At 41.8% G+C, this 24,938-nt stretch overlaps 1 protein-coding gene across 3 annotated transcripts in view; it reads left to right on the top strand.

Moving 5' to 3' along the window:
• The window catches only part of slc8a1b (solute carrier family 8 member 1b), a 151,454-nt gene that overhangs the window by 115,732 nt on the left and 10,784 nt on the right, over positions 1 to 24,938 (top strand). For all 3 annotated transcript variants that reach the window (XM_084020971.1, XM_084020972.1, XM_084020973.1), the window contains 4 exons: positions 8,239 to 8,381; positions 12,143 to 12,242; positions 23,319 to 23,504; positions 24,063 to 24,152. In XM_084020971.1, coding sequence (XP_083877097.1) covers positions 8,239 to 8,381; positions 12,143 to 12,242; positions 23,319 to 23,504; positions 24,063 to 24,152 — 519 coding nt within the window. The remainder of the gene's footprint in view (positions 1 to 8,238; positions 8,382 to 12,142; positions 12,243 to 23,318; positions 23,505 to 24,062; positions 24,153 to 24,938) is intronic.

Raw genomic sequence — 24,938 nt, 5'->3', positions numbered from 1 at the left:
GGCACAAGCCCACGTGTTTCAAATAGGCTTTTAAGCGTCCTCCCCCAGAGACGGCAGCTGAAAACCCACCGACACAGGCGCGTTCCCTCTCTAATGTTGATTAATGTGTGAATTTTGCCTTCAGATATAAATTCCAGAAACATTCAGTGAGTGTGCAAGTCAGCTTTTCTTGTTGGAACCCGTTTCATCTTCCACCAAACCAGCGCTTCGTAAGCAAAGAGCCTCTGAGCCAGAGATAAAGGCTGGTGTTCTTTTCCTTTTTTCCCCCCATTATGCTGCCGTTTAATATGCATCGCTTTATTTGGCCGCAGGCAACAGAGGTTGACAGGATTACTGCACTGACTAAACATGCAACCAATCTGACATTTGCCATGCTGATATGAGCGGCTCCACATAGAAACAGTGTCATAGTCATGTGACTTGGCTGAGAACAGGAGCAACAAGGCTTTTTACCATAATGGACAGTCGAGGGCTATTTATGAGACATCATGCAGGTTAAGATCTATATTTCCATCGTCCAGCGTAGCTTTTACAGAGTAAGCAGGTAGATAATGCCTTTTGGAAAAGTACTCTGAAGACTATTAAAAGCTTATTTTTAGTTAGATGAACGTGCCAAGTGTCTTGTAATTGGTCCTTTCAGGGTTTGTGTCCACAAAGCGTCTTTTTCTGGAAGAAAAGTGCCCACAGGCCGCTGAGGAGCGCTTCATCTTAGCGTTTCACTTAAAAAAGCGCCACAGTCCAGGATCATGACAACATATTATATGATCGTCTGCTGATGGTTCAGCCTGAAGTCTTACTGTTATTATTTCATCCATTTTCCTGAGACCAGACGTCAGACCAGGTCCTAGTCGGGTTAGCTTAGCTTCCATCTCGGCTCTATTCTTTCTCCTCCTTGGGCGGTCGACCCTCTTTCACTGGTGTTTGGTCTGACAGGTCTGGCTGAGTGATCGGCCATGGGCGGGGGGCCTCTCAAGGTCCGCTGCTTCCTTCTGTGATGTAGATGAGTTTATTCTGTCATGTGTCATATGTTCTCCAGCAATGAACAGGAAAAGCAGCATGGCCTCCTAAAACTTGTGCATTGTGAATTACACTTCAAGGGAAACATGTCGTGGATTACGTTTGTTCTTGACGTTTCACAGATAACTTTCAAAATAGTCTGTGGAAGTCCATGTAGGGAGGAGGTCTGGGTGGTGGATGGTCCATGACCAATGACTTTCACCAGGATACCGATGTTTGTGTTCCATTACAACCAATTTGTTGCCTTTTTGTTTTGTTGCAACTTCATATTATCATAATATGGTAGTACGACTAGCATCGCCCCTTGCTTTTATTTGAGACTTTGGGGCTCAGAAAAAATACGCTATGTGGAAACAGGCACTTACTCAGCCTATAATTTCATGAAAACAGATAAAAATCAGTGTTGATTTGTTTCATTTTAGACAGAGCATAATAATATTTAAAAGGTTCTCACTCCCATCTCCTAAATCATAGTATGCTATGCTGTACTACGATATGCTCTAGATATGCTCTACATCCCCCCTCTTGCATCAGAGCTGGACATGTCACTTACAGCCTATCGGTTCCACTGGTTACATGCGTAAGTGTTTTTTGAAAATAAACTTCCAAGTTCAGAGGAAACAGTTTCCACCGAGGCTCACCAATCCTGTCTGACTTGAGAATGAGATTGTAATATCGCTATCCTGTTAAACTAAACTACGCAATCTTTCCATCATCTCAGCTCCCCCACAAATGATTCAGCAGCTGCTAAGTTCTCGTTTGCTCAGGAGAGAATGAAAAGTCTTGTGATTTACTGGTCCGTTCATCTATCTTATCCTCCCCTGTTCTTGCAAGAGTTTTCCATTATGTCCTAGAACGCCTTGTCAACAGCCTCCAGAGAGCAGGTGTCGACTTGCATCCAGCTTTGGTTTGTTTGTGCAGGTGGAGCCAGATATTTCATATTTGCAGGCTTAGACAAATAAATGACAGTGTTGTATGTAGGGTGGATTCTTCTTCTTTAAAAGAAATAAGAATTTGCCCAAGTTGTCATAGTTGACATATGTCCTCAATGATGAAGAAATTGACGTATTCTTTCAGAATGCATCAAGACAAATTTACTAGTATATAGTCAGGATCGATTGACCTTATGACATCCCAAAGACACACTTTTAGTGAAGAACCTGAATGCTACCATTCCTCCCAGTTAGCTTGTCTTGTATATTGTTCTGTTTAGGCAGCATCCTCCATATCTGAAAAGTGCCCTAAACTTGCATTCTCTCTACTGGCCATCAGGGGGCGACTCCTCTGTTTGTATGGAAGTCTGAGAGAATGACCCCAGTACTTGATTTATTACCTCAGGAGTTCATGGTCTCAATCTCTAGTTTCATGTATTCTTCAATACAACATGATGTTCATTTAGTACCTTTTGGTCCATTTAGAGTCAAACAGACCAGAAAGCAGGGGATGCTTTAGGGACGGGGCTACCTTGTGATTGACAGGTCAGCACCACGGCTATTGGCTACTAAGACTACTTTTTTATTTATTTATTTAACCAGATTTGTCTCATTCAGATTAAAAACCTATTTTTCAAGGGAGACCTGGCCAAAACAGTCATCAGCACATTATACACATTTACAAACGTACAAATGGAGACAAGAACAAATACCATTTAAAACATAAAGATTTACATTAAAAGAACAATCAGTGAATAAACTTTTCAGTTAAAACATTGACATCTTATGGAATCTGTTTCTAAGTCTGTAACTTTGAAAGCTGTTAATGAGACAAGCTCCTTGATTTTGATTGAGTATTCTCCAATAAATTCCAGGCCTTTAAAACATTCATGACACAAAGTATTTGTCTTCTGAAAGTCCTCTGGCTGCCAATAAAGAAACAGTCCTTAAAAAAATGAGAAGAGAGAGAAGAAAAAAGAAATAAATGACATCTCCGACTCCCTCTGAAGGTGTTTTGGGGCGATCACAGTTTTGGGCTTCAGACATTCCCAGATGACCCTGTGATGTTGCAGTTTTCACGGAGCCTGAGGCGAGCGGGAGGCAGAGGAGAGTTCACTGCAGCCTGTGAACCTCCGTCAGTCATTGGGGGAGGAAGGAACAGTGCTGAGAGGGAAACCAGCTGAAAACACATGCGCCCTGCAGAGGGTGACGACCTCATGTCCTACACACACATCTCACATACACACACAATACACACCCCAACGTGGTCAGCGACATGTGACCTGAACATTTCTGTGGGTTCATACATGTCACTAGATGTTGTCCTCCACTAATCCTCCTATTCTTATCTTTGCTTTTTAATCCCTCGGTGTGTGTTCAGTTATGCAATAATACATAATATTGTTAAACTTAGCATATTTAAGTGATTAAATATATACATTCATTGGAGAAATGGTTATCCATAACAGTATCTACTTAACTCTGAACAGAAGTATTTATTTGAAATCCAACTGGAATCTAAACCCAACCAAGTGTTGCGTTTGTGAAATAGATTGAATTGAAGCATTTAAAAAATAAATAAAAAATCATGTCACACTATTATAAACCAATTGGAAGTATACTTTTACACCTTTTTCTGTCAGACAGAACGACATTACACTTCAAAACAACAGCTTTAGGTAACAAAACCACTTAGTTAGGTTTAGGAAAACCATCATGATTGGATTTAAAATAATGACATATTATTAGTTATCTCTTTATCATTCCATGTCTGTGTGTTTGCTCTCCATGTGTAGCTCAATCACAAGTATAAACGTTACATGGTGTATAATGTACAAGCTCGTTGAAGTCTCAGTAGTAAACACCATTAGTACTGCATTCAAACGAGGTGTTTACTGTTTCAGCCGCATCATTAAACCTGCCATTAATCAGTGCAAATCACCAAACAAACAATGTAAATGGGTTTATTTGTATCTTTATTACAGTTAGTAACATTAACATTAGTAATGATAGATGATTGGATGTTATAATGATCGTTAATGCTGTTTTGTTGAGTCTATCAGTTTGAATTCAGTGTTAAAGTAATTTAAGTGTAAATATACAAGATGAATATATTATATTGATTGGATTGTAGATTTATCAACAGTTGTTCTTCCTCATCCTCCGCTGTCTTCTCCTGTCTTACTTCCTTTTCCTCCTTCTTCTTTTCCTCAACTATCACCTCCTCCTCTTCCTCCCCATCTCCTCTGCTCACCCCTCAGCTCCTCTTCCTCCTTACCTACCATTCTCCCTCTGTATCTATGCCCCCACCTCCTTTTCCACTCTCCTAGACAAGTCTAGTTCAAAGTCCCCCTCGTCTTTTCACCTCCTGCTCCTATTCTGTCTCCTCCTGTGTGACTCCATCTGGAAGTGTGACAGCTCCTTCTTCCTCCTCCTCGCCTCGTCCCCTGCTGTACTGTTTAATCCCGTCAAAGACCGGGTCTCCTCCTGTCTTCTCTCTCCTTCCATCTGCTCGTCTCCTCCTAGACATTCCGCAGAAGTTTCTCCCCTCTGCTCCTCCTTTTGTCTTTCTTTGTTGACAGTTTGCAAAGATTACCGCCTCCCTTCTTACTCCCCCTTCCTCTTCTGCCTCCTCAAATGCAACCTGAATCCATCAAACATGACAGGGTGTAAAAGTCCTCGTCTCCTCTCTGTCCATTTTTCTTTCCATCCTCTTCACCCTTTTTCCTGCCCCTCTCATCCTCTCCCTCATCTCCCTCTCATCTCCCATCACTTCTGTGCAACTGGGGACCCTATCAAAGCATGACTAGGTGTGAATGCCCACACACACACACACACACACACACACAGACACACACACACACACACACACACACACACACACACACACACACACTACCTCTTGTCAGCAAATATCGACCAGCGTTGCATCCAGGCAGACACAATTTCCGAAGTGAAAAGCACTCAATATTTAATAAAATGTATCCTGATGTTTCACTGCTTTTAAAAAATGAAACGAATCTACAGAGAATTAAAAAGTTAAGAAAATGTAATTAAAAGGCGTCAAACTTTGAGTTCACAGACACATTTACATATTTGCTCCAGAAGCATTAGTATGACGTGTCGGGATGTCAGGATCCCAGATATGTCGGAGTCGTTATCGGTGAAAATCCATGGGAGCAACAAACAGTGAACCCCCACATGTACTGCAACATAAAGTGTGCATATTGTTTTTTTCTACAAATCTATATCCTGATGATCCACCTCCAGTTTCTTGCCAATAACGTGCAAAAGTGACGCTAGAGGAGAACGTAGAGCATCATAGTTTGAAGCTTTGGAGCTCTGACCAAGCCGTGTCATGTGACGCATGGGTGTGAGACATGTCGGAAGTCGTTACATCTCAACGGCTGCTGCAGAGCTTTGCTTTGATGTGACCAGAGACAGGACCATGTGATGCATTTGACACACACATAACATCAAGTAACTGGAAGAAGGAAGCCTTTTTTTTTTCTTACACTGCTAATATTTTGTATTTGAAAATCCTAACTTCTTTATGCCAAGAATAGAAATTGGTGAACAGGAGATTAGACTAATTGAGTGGTGATGAAGACCAGTTTATTAACATGTCTCTAGGAATGGACAAGAACACTAGTGTAAAGTAGATAAAAGTCCGTTTCGGGGGTTTGTGGCAGGCAAAGAAGATTATGAGATGTGCTGTAGAACTGAAAAAGAAGCAATGACACTAATTATGGCAGAGAGATGCTACCAATCCTCCCCACGTGGACTCATCTGTCCACCGTGAAAAACGCCAAGATAGCAAATATGACTACTATGTTGTGAATGCTGCCAAGTGAAGGAGAAATGTGCTCTTCGTCAGATTTCTGTGGCTGCAGGTCGTTTGGACTGAAAGTACATCAGGAAAGAAGGAATTAGAGAGAGGGAGAGGCAGCGAGAGAGAGACAGAGACAAAGAGTGTGAGATGACAGGAGGCAGATCAAAGGAACTGAAGCTTTAGAAAGAAGGAGAAGGGGTTAGATACAGTGATGTAACAAGGAGGGAGGTATTTAGGGAGAGGACAGATTATGTCCTGCTCGCGTCTCTTCTGCTGCCTATTTAAGGACACAGTACACACAGTACACACAGTTATTAGGAGTACAAATGGAGGAATTGTATTGTATTTCTGTCTTCTCTGGTTGGAACGGGTCACCCGGTTATTTCACCCGCAAAGGAGCAGAAAGAGGGACACAAGACAGAGACAAAGATCAAAACGATGAATGGAACAGACAGCAGCTTTGGCAGGAAGCAGCCTGTAAAACACACACACACACACACACACACATACAGAGGGGGAAGCTAACAAGGGTACTGCCCGGCATTTTCATCCCACATGAATTGAGTTAATTAAATCACCATTACACACTGTGTGTGTGTGTGTGTGTGTGTGTGTGTGTGTGTGTGTGTGTGTGTGTGTGTGTGTGTGTGTGTGTGTGTGTAAATTAAATTCATTGTGAATTCCAGTTTACTAAAGAAGAGCCATGAAGGCCATTCAGGAGATAATTATCACGTGCAGTTTGCACAATGTCTACCTGTATATCACACAACTTGTGTTCCCTTGAACCTTTGAAGGAAACCAACTCAACAAAATAGATTTTGACATGTTTTTATGGAGATTTCATCATGGCTTCTCTCTCTCTTTCCCTCACTCTGTCTGTCTAGGAACAGAAAAGAGAGATAATGAGCTGATAGTGGAGCTGAAGTATGTTTTCATTCAGTAATGCTGCTGTAACCACTGAACAGTGTAAACCTATTACTGGATTACTGGATTTGAATTGAAACCACAGACGCATCTACAATAGATATTGATGTAACACCAAGTTGGATGCTGGAAACGGGAGTCGAATCAATTTAGTTCAAAGGTTCACTGTCTTTTTTTCATTCTGGTAAAAGGAGCTCCACGGCTAAAAGCTTCCGATTCAGTCAGACAATTAGTTATAGAGAGAGAGAGAAAATAATCACCTTGCATCTGAAAGGATTTGATTTGGGTGTTTTTAATTCAAAGTGAACCTTTTTCATATGATCACTGACCTTCATGAAGAAGTACGGTGCAATTACATATTACATAATTTCATAAAATGTTTATATTTCTTGCTGTCGAGTCCTTAACAGCTGATGTTTATGGACAATTTCTGACATAGTATGGCTGCACCCGCGGATTTAAAAATAAATGTCACAATCCAGACTGTGTTAATACTTGAAGAGATGATCCATCTTTTCTTCCTGAATCTCAAGTCAACACATTCTCACACCCAACTCATCAAATATTGAAATTTGGTCAGTGGCCCTGTGCTTCAGTTTTGAACGTTACATCCATCCCCATATGAAGGAGTCTCATGGTATGGAAGGCCAATGGGAAGTTAATTAGGATGGAGGATTTTTTGGACACATGAATAAACTACATCCACATATGCAACGGTCAGAGCTGGTAACGTAGTGTTAAACACTGGGAGAGACTACTAATGTGGACGGGTACAGGACGTTCAACCATGTCACGGTGTTGATCACCGCATGTGTTAGTGTAGTGAAGTGACGGGGTTCCTCAACCTCACTAAGTGGTTTTGTTGCTTCAACCTAAGATTTGTTTCGAAGCGTAATATCGTCCCGACTGACAGAAAAAAACAAAACAGTGTAAGTTTCCAATTGAAATACATTAGTTTGCAAGTTGTGCTGAGCAACATGAAAAATACAATGTTACGAAAAATATAATGTACTTTTTTATAAATTATTGGGTAGGTTTAGATTGTGGTTTGAGCTAAAATAAATATGTCTGTTATGTAGTACGCGACACAGTGACTTTACATCCAGAAACTTAAAATAAGTCAATTTGGACTTCTGGTTTCGCACGGGACATAAACAGCCGCCTCCTGGGTGAAAGTCCGACCTCCTCCCTACATCGACTTCATAACTCTTTATTCTATGTAACCTGACTTCCTCCTTTTCTCCTGTGGCCACATATTAAAACATTACATTTTATTCTATAAATAAAAAATTCTACTTTACTTTTACTCAACTTCCTGTGGCTGTAAACCTTAAAAGCTTTGTTTGCCCTTTCTGAACAATCATCCCCCGATATCTACACATCTGTTAACTGTCTTGTTATTTTTTGTTCTTGTTTTAATGTATGAACTCAGGACTCCATGGAAAGTGCGATTTATACTGAGTGCATTATAAAATAAAGTCAAATTTAACACTGCCATCCTGTTCTAATGGTGCTGCTGGTTGTCGTTTACAGAGGAAAAGCTAAAGGAAGAGGAGGAGGAAGAGCCTCTGTCAGGAAAAGATGAAGAGGAGCTGCGCATCGCTGACATGGGCCGTCCCATGCTGGGAGACCACGTCAAACTGGAGGTCATCATAGAGGAATCGTATGAGTTCAAGGTAAGGCAGGGACTGTGTGTGTGTGTGTGTGTGTTCAGATTAATTAAGTGTGTAGTCTAATACTTTTCTTCAATTTACTGTAGCTCTCCAAAACACCTAAAAAAAAAACCTACCGTATCCAGACACTGCACTGGCTCCAGTGTTTCCCACAGGTTTCTATTAACTACCAGACAGAAGTCCAACTTTCCAGGTCCATTTTTATACCATGGCGGATGCATCAAGCTTAAATACCCCATTGATGAATCCATGGGGCTGTCCGTGGTGCTGAAGTAGTAAATGGGGTGTAATTTTTTGTCCTGAATCTGTAATATGTAGCACATTTCTACACAAGTAGTCCAAAAATCACTTAAACATTGAACAGAGGGACAATTTAATTACAATCCGTTTCAAGAGATACAGCAAGGACATTCTACAACTGACATAGATAAACTGGCTTAAAGTGGTGTGGAAATTACAATATCAATAATATATGTTTCTGATGTAAATACACACAAAAACATCTCCGAATCACCTCCCTCACATAATTACACTCACAAACTGTTTCAATACATACAGAAAATAATTACGTGATTATTGTCTGTGTGTTCCTTCATTACTCGCCGTCTCCCACACAGACTCTTAAGACAACCGTGGAAGTAATTACCCTCCATTATGTGTGTGTGTGTGTGTGTGTGTGTGTGTGTGTGTGTGTGTGTGTGTGTACTAATGCATGTTCTCTGCTGCCGCTCCACCTACACACTAGACTCTAGACAGAGAGGCCGTTAATAACTCCCAGTTATAGCTCACTACTTGACAGGATGCTATACTTTGTCAAGTATGTGTGTGTGTGTGTGCATGGAACTTGTGTTACCTGAAGTACTGGCGGATAGTGGTGTACAACAGTGTGTGAGTGTCTGACATAACAAACTGAAGGAGAAGAAGAAAAGCTGGAGAGTTAACTTGAAAGTTTCCTTTTTTCATCAGAGTTTGTTGCATTCAAACAATTAAACTCACCCACAAAATAGTGTTGTTGTGCCCCGGTCAGGAGTTTAAAAGCTTCAAACTTTGAATACAAACTGTAAGTGGCATCTAGATTGAGGTTGTAGATTATAAATGAGATAAACTTTAATAGATGAGCTTTTAGGCTTTTATGAGCAACCACATAGGCATTCTGCTGAGAGTCACCAGTTGACTTCCATCCAAGCGAACATTTGGTTCCGAAAATATTCTGGGAACATTTACATTCTAGGAACACATTCCCTGGATGTTAAAATGGCAAGTTTTCCTGAAGTAAAACCAAAATAATTTGTTCTGGGAACATGTTTTTTGGGGGTTCTTCATAGGTTTATATAACGTATCTATGTAAAGGCGGGCTCACACCGGACCGAAAATCGGCGTCTTTGAGAGAGTCGGCGTCCGTGACATGAGTCTACTTGGTGTGGTCGCTCGAATCGGCCCACGTCGGCGTTCATTTCAGCCGATTCAAATGTGTAATCCGCCATTCGAGTCGGTCATTCTTTTACCATTCTGATTGGTGGAGGCTAGCAGCTTGACTAGCGAATCAGGGAAGCCCGGAAGTGACGATGGTAAACATACCAGATAACCAGTGGAATCGAAGAAGGTGGTCTAGAGAGGACCGCCTACTTCCGGTTTTCGTGTTTTTTGGCCCACAATACAGATTAGCGCCGCCTGTTGTTTTGGAGACATTACATCTCGCGCAAGCGCAGAACGTATGGCGTCGGCTGTAATTCCGTAGGTGTGAACCGCCCATGTCGTTGTTCGAGTCGGCCATATTAAGTAGCCGACGCCGAATTTACCGACGCGAGTCGGGCAGTTCTTCCGGTGTGTACACAGCTTAACATTCTCTAGATTTTCCTGACATGGAACCAATATCATTGTTCTTGAAAGGCTGGTAGAACATCCCGATAAGGTTACTTAAACATTTCCCCATCACGACCCCTGGATGTTAAGAGTGCACGTTTTTCTGACTTAAAAGCAAAGTTATTTTTACGCTCCCAGAACTTTGGAGGAGGGTAACATAAAACCTCAGGGAATGTTAGCAAATCTGGACAGTCTATGTATTTAGGTGGATTCGCCATGTTTGCTGGTTAATGTTCTTACATAGCTTGACAGGCTAATACCCTCCGCTGTACGAACATAAGAGTGAGAAAGAGAGCTTTATCATAGGGCAACGATGTATAAGTCCAGCTGAGTCATCACTGGGATTTAAAGTGCCACATACTGGTCCTACGGGATTCACATGTGTCTACTTCCCCACACAGACACAGAAGCACATATGTATTTCACAGCAGTCCAGCTGAGGCTGAAGAATGATCTGAGGGAGGTGAACAACGGGGGAATGAGGAAGACGATATTCTGAAAACCTCGCTACGTATGGTTAAATAAGCACTTAGCATACAATAGGTGGAGTTAAGCTGGTTGTGTATGTGTGTGCGCGTGTGTGTGTGTGTGTGTGTGTGTGTGTGTGTGTGTGTGTGTGTGTGTGTGTGCGTGCGTGTCCACAGCAGCATTAGCAGCAGCACTCTTGACACCCCGAAGCTCTCCATTCAACACAATGTGAATTACAATTTTCCTCTGAAGTGGAGAGAAAAGGAAGAAAGGATCTCCACTGTTTCACTAATTAGTGTGTAATGTGTTTGTGTGCAAGCGCGTGGGTGTGTGTGTGCGTGTGCTTGTGTGTGTGTGTGTGTGTGTGTGTGTGCGTGTGTTTGTGTGTTATCGTGATCGCTTCTTCCTTTTGAAGGATATGACAAATCTAGGAATGAAGGAGACAAGGAAGAAAACAAAGAAAGGAGGGAATATGGAGAGTGAAGAAGTCTGAATGAGAAATGTTTTTTTTATTTTACATATATTTTGTTAAGTCTTATGTAAAGAGGTGTGATAAATTAATGCATTCTTATCTCCTTAAGCTCATCCCCTCAGAACTCCATCCGTTTCTACTTCTGGTGGATCCCATCCCTGTGGAGGGTCTAAATAAACCAAATATGTCTGGCTGAATTTGGGGGATATGTGTATGAAATGATGCTTGACTATTTCCCTGTGATGGAAGAGTGCAGTCATAAAAAAGTCATGGAGTCCTGGGTTTTTCACCTTGTACTGTGTGCACACCACAATGAAGAGTTGCACCGAGCTGCTACAGAGTGAATCTGTCAAAGTTACTTCAAGGAGTACCTCGTCCCCCAAATCAGATTAGACCTCTTTATTGTGGAAATGTGTAGAGAGAAAAACATCAATTGTCGTTGTCTTAAAAGTGTCATTTATCTATTCGGATGCCCACCACTTCACAAAGACAGGCATCTTCACTCAAATGTATTACTCTTTTGGGGTGAAGTACACCGTTAAGGGGAGAAACTGTATGTGAAGGGGTTCAGTATATCTGAATATCAATATCAAAAGAATTGTAATACGACTGTAACAGCAGGGTAAAGATAAACTCATAATTATGTCTGTTTTGTAGGTTGTAGAAGTAGGGATAGTTTCCTCAAAATGAGGACATTTTGGATTAAAGCCATGATTTCCTACTGCGAGAACCTTTTAAAGAAATGTACATCTTCTAAATGACTTCTCCAGTCGTTTGTCTCTCCTGTCAGCTGCACTTCTGAAAATGTTTGCCCTGAAAGGACAGCTTCCTGTATCACAGAGTAAAGAAATCTATCAAATAGCTCTTTCTCGCCAATGTTTTCCTTTCTGATGAAATGATGTGGTGTCGTGAGTGTCTCCCATCTAACCATTACTCTCATTGTTCCTCTGTCCTTGGGCAGAACACCGTGGACAAGCTGATAAAGAAGACCAACCTGGCTCTGCTGGTAGGAACCAACAGCTGGAGAGACCAGTTCATAGAAGCCATCACTGTGAGCGCAGGTGAGTGTGTGTGCACCGACCATACGTCAGGGATCACACTCCTGATTTAAGCGGGTTCATCGGAGGCGCTTTGAAGCGGGATTCAATTTCTACAGATTCCTTGATTTGCACAAGAATGGCAGCCCACTTATAGACTAGAGTACCTTAGATCTAGTTCCCACTAGTCTACTTATGTACCCTAATATCACCAGTACAGCACCACCATGAAGCTCTACTTCAGGCCCTGAGGCTACCCACATTTTGAAGGACCATTATGCATTAATTCATCACCCTCCATCAACGGACAGCTCCAAATAGTAAACAGAGTGCGCAATTATAATGTTGACATTAAAACTCAAAATCAGCATGAGAATGCCGCATAGTTTTATTTGCATATCTATTCATTGTGCTTATCGCTTAAAGTATTTCTGCAGTTGTGGATAAAGATCAAGCGACGCTAATATTATTTGTATTGAAATATTTGTTGAATTAGATTTGAGGATTGTTTCCTACTTCCAATAACTGTAATATAGTAATATTGTCAAAATAGAGTTAAAAGGATAAATGTAGTTTATCTAATGAATTATTCTGCTTCAATCCATTCTTGGCGTTTAGCCTTTCAAATAGTATACTTTTTCACTGCCAGCCGTTGTGTTACGGTGCCATTGTATGATTGTTTGTGTTTCTGTCCTCCAATACTTGGTCCTAGATGTATTTACAACTTCAATGATGCCTGTTGCTTTCAAATAATGGCAGACTGTCTCTCCTGGACGCACGGAGTGTGTGTGTGTGTGTGTGTGTGTGTGTGTGTGTGTGTGTGTGTGTGTGTGTGTGTGTGTGTGTGTGTGTGTGTGTGTGTGTGTGTGTGTGTGCGTGTGTGTGCGTGTGTGTGTGTGCGCGTGTGTTTATGATTTTAAAAGGTTACTGGGAAGTGGACTGGCCTGGGTTGATGGTTCTGGCCAGGCAAACACTGACCAGATGGGAGATAATGTTGAGAGCAATTGTGGGAGCGACTGTGTGCGTTTCAGCCTCCACAATGACACAAGAGCAAGTGTGTGTGTGTGTGTTGATGTGGGTAGAGCGGAGTAGAGGGAGAGGGGAATATTTAACACTTCTATCTTGTCATTGTCGAGAGCTGTTATAAGCCACGGTGGTGGTGATGATGATGATGATGATGATGATGATGCTGTCCCATGAAGAGGGAGAAGGAGTGCACACATGTGAACAGGGAGAAAAAGGAAGCAGTCATATATTGTGCAGAGATTGACAGAGGAAGTGAGAGATTGAATGCATTGAGAAAAAGCAATTGAGAAACGTGCACAGTGGGGAAAAGAGAAATGTGATGCATGGAATAAGAGAATGAATATATGAAAACAAAGTAGGAGAATTCAACAACGTAGCTAGTGAAAGAGAGAAAACTGAGAGAAAAGAGAAAGATGAAGCATTTTTTTCTCTTTCACTGCAGAATCTTCACAGTTCATTGGATAGTAGTGGTAAGATGCCCTCTGGAGGCGGGATGCCGCTACTGCAATTGAAGAACTGGACGGAGGAAAGCATTTATTTGAATAGTTGAAAGTTCTCGCTGCTTCGACATTTATCTGAAACACTAATGAGCTTCTCGATCTCTCTCCTTCTGGATTTATTGGTCCTGTCTGATTTTCTGTTCATTCCTACAACAAACGAGCACTTCTGTGGGTTCTGTGGGATACAAAGTGTTCAGAGCAGCACATGTCAAGATTTAGTGACCTTTATTAATGTACACCTTGACTTAATAACTCAAATACGCTACTTATTCCATCTCTAGCCGAGAGTTAGCGAGGAAGATTTATGCTCTCATATCTGTACAGTAATTAGGCTACAACCAGCAGCTGGTTAGCTTAGCATAAAGACTGGAAACAGTTGGGAGCAGCTTCCTTGTTGGCAGTGTGAGGCTGCCAGGCCAAGTTACATCTCCTGGCTAATAAATACTACACAACCTCCAGTAACACAGCAATGTAGCTTTCTGTATGAATAAACAAACACCATACACTATATTGCCAAAAGTATTCACTCACCCTTCCAAATACTTGAAATCAGGTGTTCTAATCACTTCCATGGCCACAGGTGTATAAAAGCAGCACCTAGGCATGCAGACTGTTTCTACAAACATCCGTGAAAGAATGGGTCGCTCTCAGGAGCTCAGTGAATTCCAGTGTGGTACTGTGATAGGATGCCACCTGTGCAACAAGTCCAGTCGTGAAATGTCCTCACTCCTAAATATTCCACAGTCAACTGTCAGTGGGATTATAACAAAGTGGAAGAGATTGGGAATGACAGCAACTCAGCCAAGAAGTGGTAGACCATGTAAAATGATGGAGCGGGGTCAGCGGATGCTGAGGCACATAGTGCACAGAGGTCACCAACTTTCTGCAGAGTCAATCACTACAGACCTCCAAACTTCATGTGGCCTTCAGATTAGCTCAAGAACAGCGTAGAGAGCTTCATGGAATGGGTTTCCATGGCGATCAGCTGCATCCAAGCCATACATCAGCAAGTGCAATGCAAAGTGTTGGATGCAGTGGTGTAAAGCACGCCACCACTGGACTCTAGAGACGTTCTCTGGAGGGACCAATCACGCTTCTCCATCTGGCAATCTGATGGACGAGTCTGGGTTTGGCGGTTGCCAGGACAACGGTACTTGTCTGACTGCATTGTCCCATGTGTAAAGTTTGGTGGAGGGGGATTATGGTTGTTCTTCAGGAGCTGGGCTTGGCCCCTTAGTTCCAGTGAAAGGAACTCTGAATGCTTCAGCATACTAAGAGATGTTGGACAATTCCATGCTCCCAACTTTGTGGAACAGTTTGGGGACGGCCCCTTCCTGTTCCAACATGACTGTGCACCAGTGAACAAAGCAAGGTCCATGAAGACATGGATGAGAGAGTTTGGTGTGGATGAACTTGACTGGCCTGCACAGAGTCCTGACCTCAACCCGATAGAACACCTTTGGGATGAATTAGAGTGGAGACTGAGAGCCAGGCCTTCCCTCCAACATCAGTGTGTGACATCACAAATACGCTTCTGGCAGAATGGTCAAAAAGTCCCATAAACACACTCCTAAACCTTGTGGAAAGCCTTCCAGAAGAGTTGAGGCTGTTATAGCTGCAAAGGGTGCACCGACGTCGTATTAAACCCTATGGATTAAGAATGGGATGTATATGTGAGTCAAGGCAGGTGAGCGAATACTTTTGGCAATATAGTTTATTTATTGTAGAGCTTTAAAGGTGCTGGTGGCTGGATTGTGTTGCCTTTGACAGAGCCAGGCTTACTGCTTCTCCTGACTCATGCTAAGCAATGCTAACTGTCTGCTGGCTGTAGCTGACAGTTCGCATAGCTTCACATGAAGTGGGAGACAGCTGGCAGTTAGTGTAGTTTAGCATGAAGCACTAGATTGAGGGAAGCAGTTAGCCTCCTTGATGCTAATCTATGATAACTGGCTGTAGCTGATGGTTAGCATAGCTTAGCATGAAGTGGGAGACAGCAGACAGTTAGCATAGCTTAGCATGAAGCAAGAGACTGGGGGAAGCAGTTAGCCTGCTTGATGCTCAGTTATGAGCTGACTGCTGTCTCCTGATTCATGCTAAGCTACGCTAACTGTCTGCTGTTTCCTGCTTCATGCTAAGCTACGCTAACTGTCTGCTGGCTGCAGCTGAAGGTTAGCATAGCTTAGCATGAAGTGGGAGACAGCAGACAGTTAGTGTAGCTTAGCATGAAGCAGGAGACTGAGGGAAGCAGTTAGACTGCTTGATGCTAAGTTATCATAACGTTCTGCTGTCTCCTGCTTCATGCAAAGCTACGCTAACTGTCTGCTGGCTGTAGCTGATCAATAGATTGTTTCATATAACTCTGAGTTGTGTCATTTAGCTGTAATTACAGTGCAATGTGGGTAGATTCTATACTTTTGAATAGTTTTGTTATCATTAACTTTAGTTCCTATCTGCTGCTGTTTCACATGGGACCGTTGTTGGTGTAACAGCAAGTCTGTTTTGAACCCCAAGAGCTATTATGCAGAATGAATAACTTATTTGAATGCAAATCACTGTAAAACGTGTTTATCTCACATAAAAATAGTGCAGATGATCGCTTTGAATGCATATTTGTCCAAAAAAAATCAATCTGCTGCTGATGTCTTTGGAACTGTGTTTCTATTAGAGCATTGTTGTCTATAGCGTGAGGATGTGTGTGTGTGTGTGTGTGTGTGTGTGTGTGTGTGTGTGTGTGTGTGTGTGTGTGTGTCTGTGTGTGTGTGTGTCTGTGTGTGTGTGTGTTTGTGCTTTACTTAGCCAGCCTGTCACCAGCCTTTGTTGGTGAGCTGATGCCATTAATGAAAAGGCCTGTCTTCGCCCTCTTATCTTGGATTAGCTTGTCGAGGCTGACATAGTGCTTTGGGTGTGTTAAAGAGTGAGCTGTAAAAAGGAAGGCTCACACACACACACACACACACACACACACACACACACACACACACACACACACACACGCACGTTGCTTTATTACACCATGACTCTAAAATGCAAACTGTAAAGGGTCAACTGCAGTGCACGTACACACACAAACACACACAAAGTTGACAAGCCAAAACCATATTAAACTGGAGAATGATTATTTTGTCAGGGCCTGTAAACCTTGAGCTGAATGGATTTTGGGGAATTCAAAGAGCTGATTGGATGATTACACCTCAAACTAGGAGCTGATTGGGTAGACAGACATTCAGTGGGGCTGTTTACAATAGAAACACATTGCTGCTAGCACGTTTCTCTGCTAGCTTTGTTCACTGAGAACAGGAACGAGAGACGCAATCAGATATTCTTAACCAGAAGAGGATCAGTTGCATGCTGGGAGGTGTACACATGAAAATGAGTGTATAGTACTTAGTATGTGGTATGAAGATGCAGTATGCAGTGATGCAGTGCAGATGACAGAGAAGTTTGAATCAAACTGGAATCAATTACATTTGTGATCATTAGCTGTGTGAACCAAGACTCATTCACACACAGCATGTTTGAAAGTCTTTCAGCCCCGGAGGCTCAGTTAATTGGGTAAAGTTAGAACAACGTTAACTTGTGTGGCACCGAATAACCTAATTACAAAGCCTGAAAACACGAGGCTCCTTTTTTTCCAGGAAAAAATGCTCATTGTGTGTGTTTTTCTTCTTTCGAATCAAACACAGTTCAAACAAGCAACGAAAACAGATGTTTGGTACTGTGTGATGGTCATTACTGAGATGTGAAATGTGTTTTTATTAGTGTGTAAATGAAGGAAGGACTGAGATGACAGTCCATTTGTGTTGAGCTTAAGTAGGGATTGTGGTCAGATGGTAGACTAAGCCTTGTTCGGTGAACAGTACAATAATTGCAAGGCACGGTGACTCATGTCATCTTATCTTAGCTGAATAAACTGTATCAGTGAAGATAAAGGTGCATTAACTCGCATTAGGTGGGTTTATCATTCACTGCAGTCACATTGTTATTCACTCTCTTTCCATTTCTCCCACACTATCCCCATATTAATTACCAAACATAAAGGTGGAAGGTCAAAGATTAATCACTTCTCCTGTAGAATGCAAATGTATTGAGACCATGATGAAGGTACGAGGATAAAGAGGAGGCCAAGCCAGGGTCACCTCTTCTGGGCTTGGAGCTGCTTATATGGATGAGTGGATGGATGGATGGATGGATGGATGGATGGATGGATTTAGAACAGGGTAAAGCTAAGATAACTGACTAGAGGATTGTCTTAATTTTCCTGTTTGATAAAACTATGTTAGTTTTATCAAAATAAAACATATTAGTATGTTAGTAATGTAACTCACTGAAAGAGGAAAAGGAAAAAGAAAAAAAAGAGTGAAAAGCGACTCATTAAAATCAGCTAAAATGGCTCTGACAGCTGGAAGATGGGAAACAAAAAGAGGGGACCAATACGATGAAATACAATTAACATCTTCACAAGATGAGACGAAGCACAGCTAATAATCTCAGACATCTGTTGGAGGAGATTGCGTGCTGTCGTTGCGGACGCACCATGTGGACTTGACACAACCCTTTTACAAACTGAGCACACACGGAGCCACACACACACACACACACACACACACACAGTTACACAATGAGCCCAAATGGAGACATAACCGCTACCGTTACTTGGCGGCTTATCCCTGCAAGCACACTGCTGGTTCAAGGGTTTGAACAAGTCCGGAGCGGCTGCCACTGATAGGGCGGTGGATTTAATACATACTGATAAGCTATCTTTGTCTAATCTCATCTCTCTCTCTCCTCCCCTCTGTCATCCTGCCTAACTCTCACTTATCTCCCCTCAAAAGCATTAGATTGAAATATAGATTAAAACCACTTTAAAGGAGCCTCAAATATTCCTGCTTCTTCCACCCAAGACATTTCCTCATTTTTACTCTCCATCTGAAGTGTCAGATAAAGATCTTGATGTGTAGAAGCCCTCCAGGAATCATTTTGGCATCATATATTGCAAAAAAAAAAAATCAGTTGTTGCTTATCAGTTCAATTAGGGGAAGAAATCTGTTCTGCTGAAATGGCAGCCACGAAAAGACATTTAAAATGTGCCAAGACTTAACCTTCAGGTGATCACATCATTGCAGCAAGCTGGCACTTAACACTGCACACGTGGACACAAACGAGTTTCATCTGAAGGCAAGCGATCTGCATTTAGCCAGCCATTAAAGCCCTCTGAAAATGTCAGTGCGTGAGTAAACTGACCTGTTTCCCACTTCCCCTTCTCTTTGTGTTTGTTGCGTCCAGATAAGCTAACACGGGCAGACAGAGGTAGATTATGTGTGTGACAGTATGTGACAAGCCTGCCAAGTTGCCATTTGTTGAGCAGCTGTGTATTTTTCATTCCATAATGCATTTCTTGACATTTTCATAATTTGTTGACATTTACATCAGTTTACAGTCGTTCTTCGAGAGCCTGACATTTCAGGTTTTTTTTTTTTTTTTTTTACCATAAGTAGTGTTTCCTCGTACATAAAGGAGGTGATTCATCCTGACCTCACAGGCCAAGATGCCTGAAGTGGATATAAGACACGGCAGAGAGAAACATGAAGAGAATGTGTTTTAAAGTTTAGCTGAAGCTAGTCCGAGTTAGCCAAATCAAGTGGTTCCACAGTCAAGATGGAAGTGGCATGACGTTGGAGCGTGTCCTTTTCTCTTACACTGGACTGTGCTGGTACTCAATAATAGTAATAATAATAATGTTGCCTTCCACTCAGGAGAAAGAGACATAAATGGCCACAGGTCAACCAAATAAGGTAAAACATGAAACCTTTTTGGATTCATCCCGTATGATCTTGTTTAAAGAACATATTGTAGTTGAACTAGACTGTTTGACTAGGAGAAACGCCATCAACCGAGAGACAAGATGGAGACACAAAAATCAATGAAAAGGAAATCACGGAAGAGAGGGGGATTGTTAGGACAGAGAGCGAGGAAGAAAAGTGAAAGAAAGAGAGAGATTTACTGTACGTGCTATCACTCCCCACTCCACTGCCCCCTAATTACTGAGTCCACACCACATAGTTCATCACCTGCTCCTCTGTGTGTGTGTGTGTGTGTGTGTGTGTGTGTGTGTGTGTGTGTGTGTGTGTGTGTGTGTGTGTGTGTGTGTGTGTGTCTGTGTGTGTGTGTGTCTGTGTGTTCCACACCGGAGGGAAATGTACGAGACTAATAGGTATTCCAGGAAAAACCAGGAGAAGACTACAGATAAACCGCCTTGGAAGTAGCTGCAAGCTGACATTAGTTGTATTTACTGGATGATTATATAAACTGTTACAAAACAAATAACACTGGCCGCGCTTTGTCCAGTAATATAAAAAGACAACGGTGAAAGAAATTCAATAAATGTATGAGCTCTTCTGTCCTTTCGGTATATATACAGGCCGATAGGACAGAAGAGCTCATTTCTGTGGGGCGATGAAAACAACACTAGGGAGAGGCTGCACAAACTGTGGCTGCTTTGAAGATGCATGGATAAATGAATGACAGCCTGTCTTGAGTGCGATATTTCCCACAGTGCACTGGGTGTGTGATGTTCTTGCCCCCCTTTGAGTCCGTGCGTGTCGCCTACGAGTGTGTATCTTTATGTCTTTGCACGAGCCAAGCGTTCCTCCGTGTAAGCGTGCCTACCGTCCTGTTTTCAAGAGTGTGTGTGGTTTCTGTTGATCTCAGTGTGTGTGTGTGTGTGTGTGTGTGTGTGTGTGTGTGTGTGTGTGTGTGTGTGTGTGTGTGTGTGTGTGTGTGTGTGGTTAAACATATGAAGGCTGACGTGATTTCTCCAAAGCCTCTTTATCTTCTTCTGTAATGAAATTGAGGGGTTCGTTTTGGAGTGACTTTCGAGTTTTCTGTTCAGGAGCTTGTTTCCACGTCGGTTTCAAAGTGTGTGTGTGTGTGTGTGTGTGTCTGTGTAGGCAGTGGTATGAATGATTCTCACACAGCTCATACTGTATCTCTTGAAGCCCACAGTCCTACACACACACTTCGCTCGCAGCATGTAGAGTCGAGCTGCAGTCGGCGCTGACCTATGAGAACGCAGCTAGTGGGCACGCTCAGTGAGCAGCGGCAAGAGATACCACACGTCTGACACCTCTGCAGGGCGAGAGAGAGTACTGATATGTGTGTGTGGTGTCAGATTAGATATTTCCTGATGTCAAGTACAGTAGCGTGCTAGCGCCTCGCAATAGAAAAGTCTGAGTGAGCGGCTGGCAGATTAGCACGAGATGCTAACCATATCATTGTGTTGTATTCATCGTGGTTTGGGACATTATATTTTTTTCCTTCCCCAAATAGAAGACTGATGACACACAAACACACACACACACACACACACACACACACACACAGAGAGAGAGAGAGAATGGAGGGAATATCTGGCATTTAGAGAGTGACAATAGGTTGAAAAGGGATGAGGGAGATTTAAGGGAAGAAGCAAGAAAGTGACAGAGAATATTCAATTATATAAAGGCTATATCAGCAAACTGTGAGGAGGGATGAAAAGAATGGGTGAGGCGGAGATGGAGAAAAGAAGAACAAATTACTTGTGCAGAAGCACTTTATCAGTATACCGCCTATCTGAGCATTGACATGGAGCGATGAGAGGAGAGCACAAAGACATGAAGGCCGACGGAGAGGGAAGGTTGAGGGACATTAAATAGGGGAGAGAGACACACTTCCTGTTTGAGGGACACACTGTCTTGTTTTTCGTGTGTAGCATTTCTTTGTTCATCCCTCTGTTGCATAATGGCAGTAAATGGTCCTTGAATCTTATATAAAATTAAAGGAAAGAGACCAAAGAGTTTGATCAAGGTTGTGATCATAGAGTACATACAAATATTAGCAGAAAGCCATATATATATATATATATATAGAGAGAGAGAGAGAGAGAGAGAGAGAGAGAGAGAGAGAGAGAGAGAGAGAGAGATGGAAATGGCTCCGTTCAGCCATTATAGACGTGTGGAGGAAAGAAGAACGGCTAGAAGTGAAAACTGTCATAACTCAAGTAGAGATTTTATGATGCATTGCCTAGTTTGTGTGTGTGTGTGTGTGTGTGTGTGTGTGTGTGTGTGTGTGTGTGTGTGTGTGTGTGTGTGTGTGTGTGTGTTTGATAAGACCTTTGTTCTCTGCACTGACCTCCTGCTGCTCATTTAAAGTGGATGATTTGATTTGCTCACCCTGAAAAGTAGACGTCTATATTTAATTACACTAAACAAGGTACGTGACCCCTGAGGAAGCGGTCGGCCCGACACCATAATAATACTAGTTCTGACCCTTGCTCAATAATAGTTAATTACACAACACGCAGCCTGGATGTGGTTCATTAAATATCAGGCTGTAATTTTATTCTTACAACAGAAGGTCGGCACTGAAATAGTCGACAAGGCGCACTAAGTTTGTGGATTTGTCTCTCATTTGGAGATCAACGTGGCTATAAGGACAGGTCAAGTGTGGCTCTCTGCAGATGATTTGCTGTTCTGTTATGAGTTTTGACAGTTTTTCCACATATTAAATACGAAGGTAACTGATACTTCAGTGAAACTGAAGGTAGAGATTTATGGCTTTTCTGACCTTCTTGTTTCCATATTTTCATTTCCAAAAATTCAAAACAAAAGTGAAGATTTAAATCCAAACAATGAATGAGGAATATTCACAAAATGATGAATGTTTACTGAATTTGAATTGTTCTCTATGAAAGCCCAAACAAAGCTTTCCAGATAACAAGCACAAACTCTTGTGATTGGACACTTTGATAGATTACTTACTCCATGAGCTATGTCAGTAAATAGAAACCAAACAAATACGATCATAAAACTATTCTTACACTTATAGATAGGATATTCTCCAAGCTCAGCTTAGGGTGCAGACAGGTTTTTGTTTGGCTGCTTTGAGCATTTGAATGCATCCCCAGCTCTTGGAGGTTAATAGTATGCAGTCAGTGAATGATCAATAAGAGATCATTGCTTTCCCTGGGATTGACCGAGTCAGCAATTTTCATGGAAACAGCAGGATGTCTCGTTTATTCACACTTTTTAAAGGAAGCAGAATAACAGAGAGTGTATTGACTGCTAATGTGTGTGTGTGTGTGTGTGTGTGTGTGTGTGTGTGTAATGCCAGTATCAAAGTGTAGTCATTGCCTCAGGACATGGACTACAGCCACACACACACACACACACACACACACACACACCCCTGCCACTCAGGGGAAATGATGTCCTGATTGTGACTTTTCATTTAAATCATTAATAAAGCTTTAAGTATTAAAGTCCCGTTTATGTTTCTATTGGATTGTTTATTTGACAGAAACTAAATTATGTCATTTTTACATTATAGCCCAACAATGAGGTTCTGTTGGATTATTTCCATGGATCAATATTTCTTCATTAACATGCAGTTAAAACGGTGCTGCACCCGTTTGCATGGAAAGAGCTGAACCTAAAGAACTCACTTGGTTTATTTCATGCCTGTTAGCATGTATTTATTAACATGAACGCCACGCTGCCTCCATCCTGTCTCACCTTTCTCTGCCCTCCTTCCCCCACAGGCGAGGATGACGAAGACGATGAGTGCGGCGAGGAGAAGCTGCCGTCATGCTTCGACTACGTCATGCACTTCCTCACCGTCTTCTGGAAGGTTCTGTTCGCCTTCGTCCCACCAACGGAGTACTGGAACGGCTGGGCCTGCTTCGTGGTCTCCATCTGTATGATCGGACTGCTCACCGCCGTCATCGGTATGACAACACCTGACGAGACGAAATGAAACTCTCACATAAATGATATGATATCTGAGTAAAAGGTTAAGAGGTAATTACTCTGCAGGGAATTAGGATTAAAACATTTACATAAATCACCATGAACTTCCTCAGTTGATTACTGAGATTAAGACAATTACTTTTTCTAAGTTTTCTGAAATGTTATATTTAAATATGCAAACGAGGCATTGGCTAATGGTGAATTAAGGAGAAGTTCACGGACGCAAGTAGACAAAAAATAAATGTGTGGAAAATAAATCGACCACAATTCACCAGTGCGTTAAAGTGATGTGTTTTCTTGTAGTTTTCTCACCTTTGAAGTTCATAAATGCAAAAGTTTTTGACTGTTTTACTTAAATTTAAATAGATTAAATTCCATTAGCATGATCTACAATGTTTGGGTGACACAAATCATGTTTAAATTTGTGTTTATCATATCGGGTATATCCTGTATATAGATATATGATGAATATTTAGCATTTTACAACTGAAGTAGTATTGAGTTGTGCTGACATTTTTCCTTCCATATTATTCCAGGGGACCTGGCCTCTCATTTTGGTTGCACAGTTGGCCTGAAAGACTCAGTCACAGCGGTCGTATTTGTTGCGTTGGGAACTTCTGTGCCAGGTGAGTGTGACTATAATGTTCATGTACATGTTCGCTCTGGTATCAATTCCACACTGCCGCTGTTTCAATGATCTGAAATATGCTACTATTGGACTTTCCACTCGCTTTACCTTTCTCTCTCCACATTTGGCATTTAGCTTCGTAAGCCCTTTATGAGCATAAATACCCCCGAGGGCTTCATTCAAGGAATATATTTGTGTTAATCAGTGACCTCTATTGAAGGAGTATACCCTGACATTTTAAATTCCTTGCTTCAGTTTTTCATTCCTTCTGTTTCTTCAGAATAAAAGCAATGACTGATGTTTGATAAAACCCTCATTAAGGTTCCTGCTAATCTAAACAGCAATCAAGCAGGGCAAATCAATGGTAGCAATGTGGCAGCAATGCACTAGGTGTCAAATGTCCTTGAAAGAAATAATATGTATAACAAATCTTTTATAATGTATCTCTCACGTTCCAGAAATGTAAATATTTCAGTATGATGGATGTTAACCCACAGAGGAGAACTTGTGTTTATAATTGTATTGAGTCTTACAACGGTTTCTCTCACTTTGTTGAGCAGTCAAACAGTAGGCAAAGACATTTATGCATCTTGAGATATATTTATTTAATAGTGGGTTATTAAATAAGCAATGGGTTTGAGGAGGCGCTTTTACACAGCAGCAGTCATTTCAAGGAACGATGATAAAGGAAGAGAACATTTGGATTAAAAGACATCAAATTTAATTAAAGTTGCTACAAGGAACTTTTAGCTTTTAGGAACAGTTATGAAACCGTCTCAATTTA

The sequence above is a fragment of the Eutrigla gurnardus genome, assembly GCF_963514095.1.
Source record: "Eutrigla gurnardus genome assembly, chromosome: 11".
Classification (NCBI taxonomy): domain Eukaryota; kingdom Metazoa; phylum Chordata; class Actinopteri; order Perciformes; family Triglidae; genus Eutrigla; species Eutrigla gurnardus.
The sequence above is the reverse complement of the archived record's forward strand: the minus strand, read 5'-3'. Positions and strand labels throughout refer to the sequence as shown.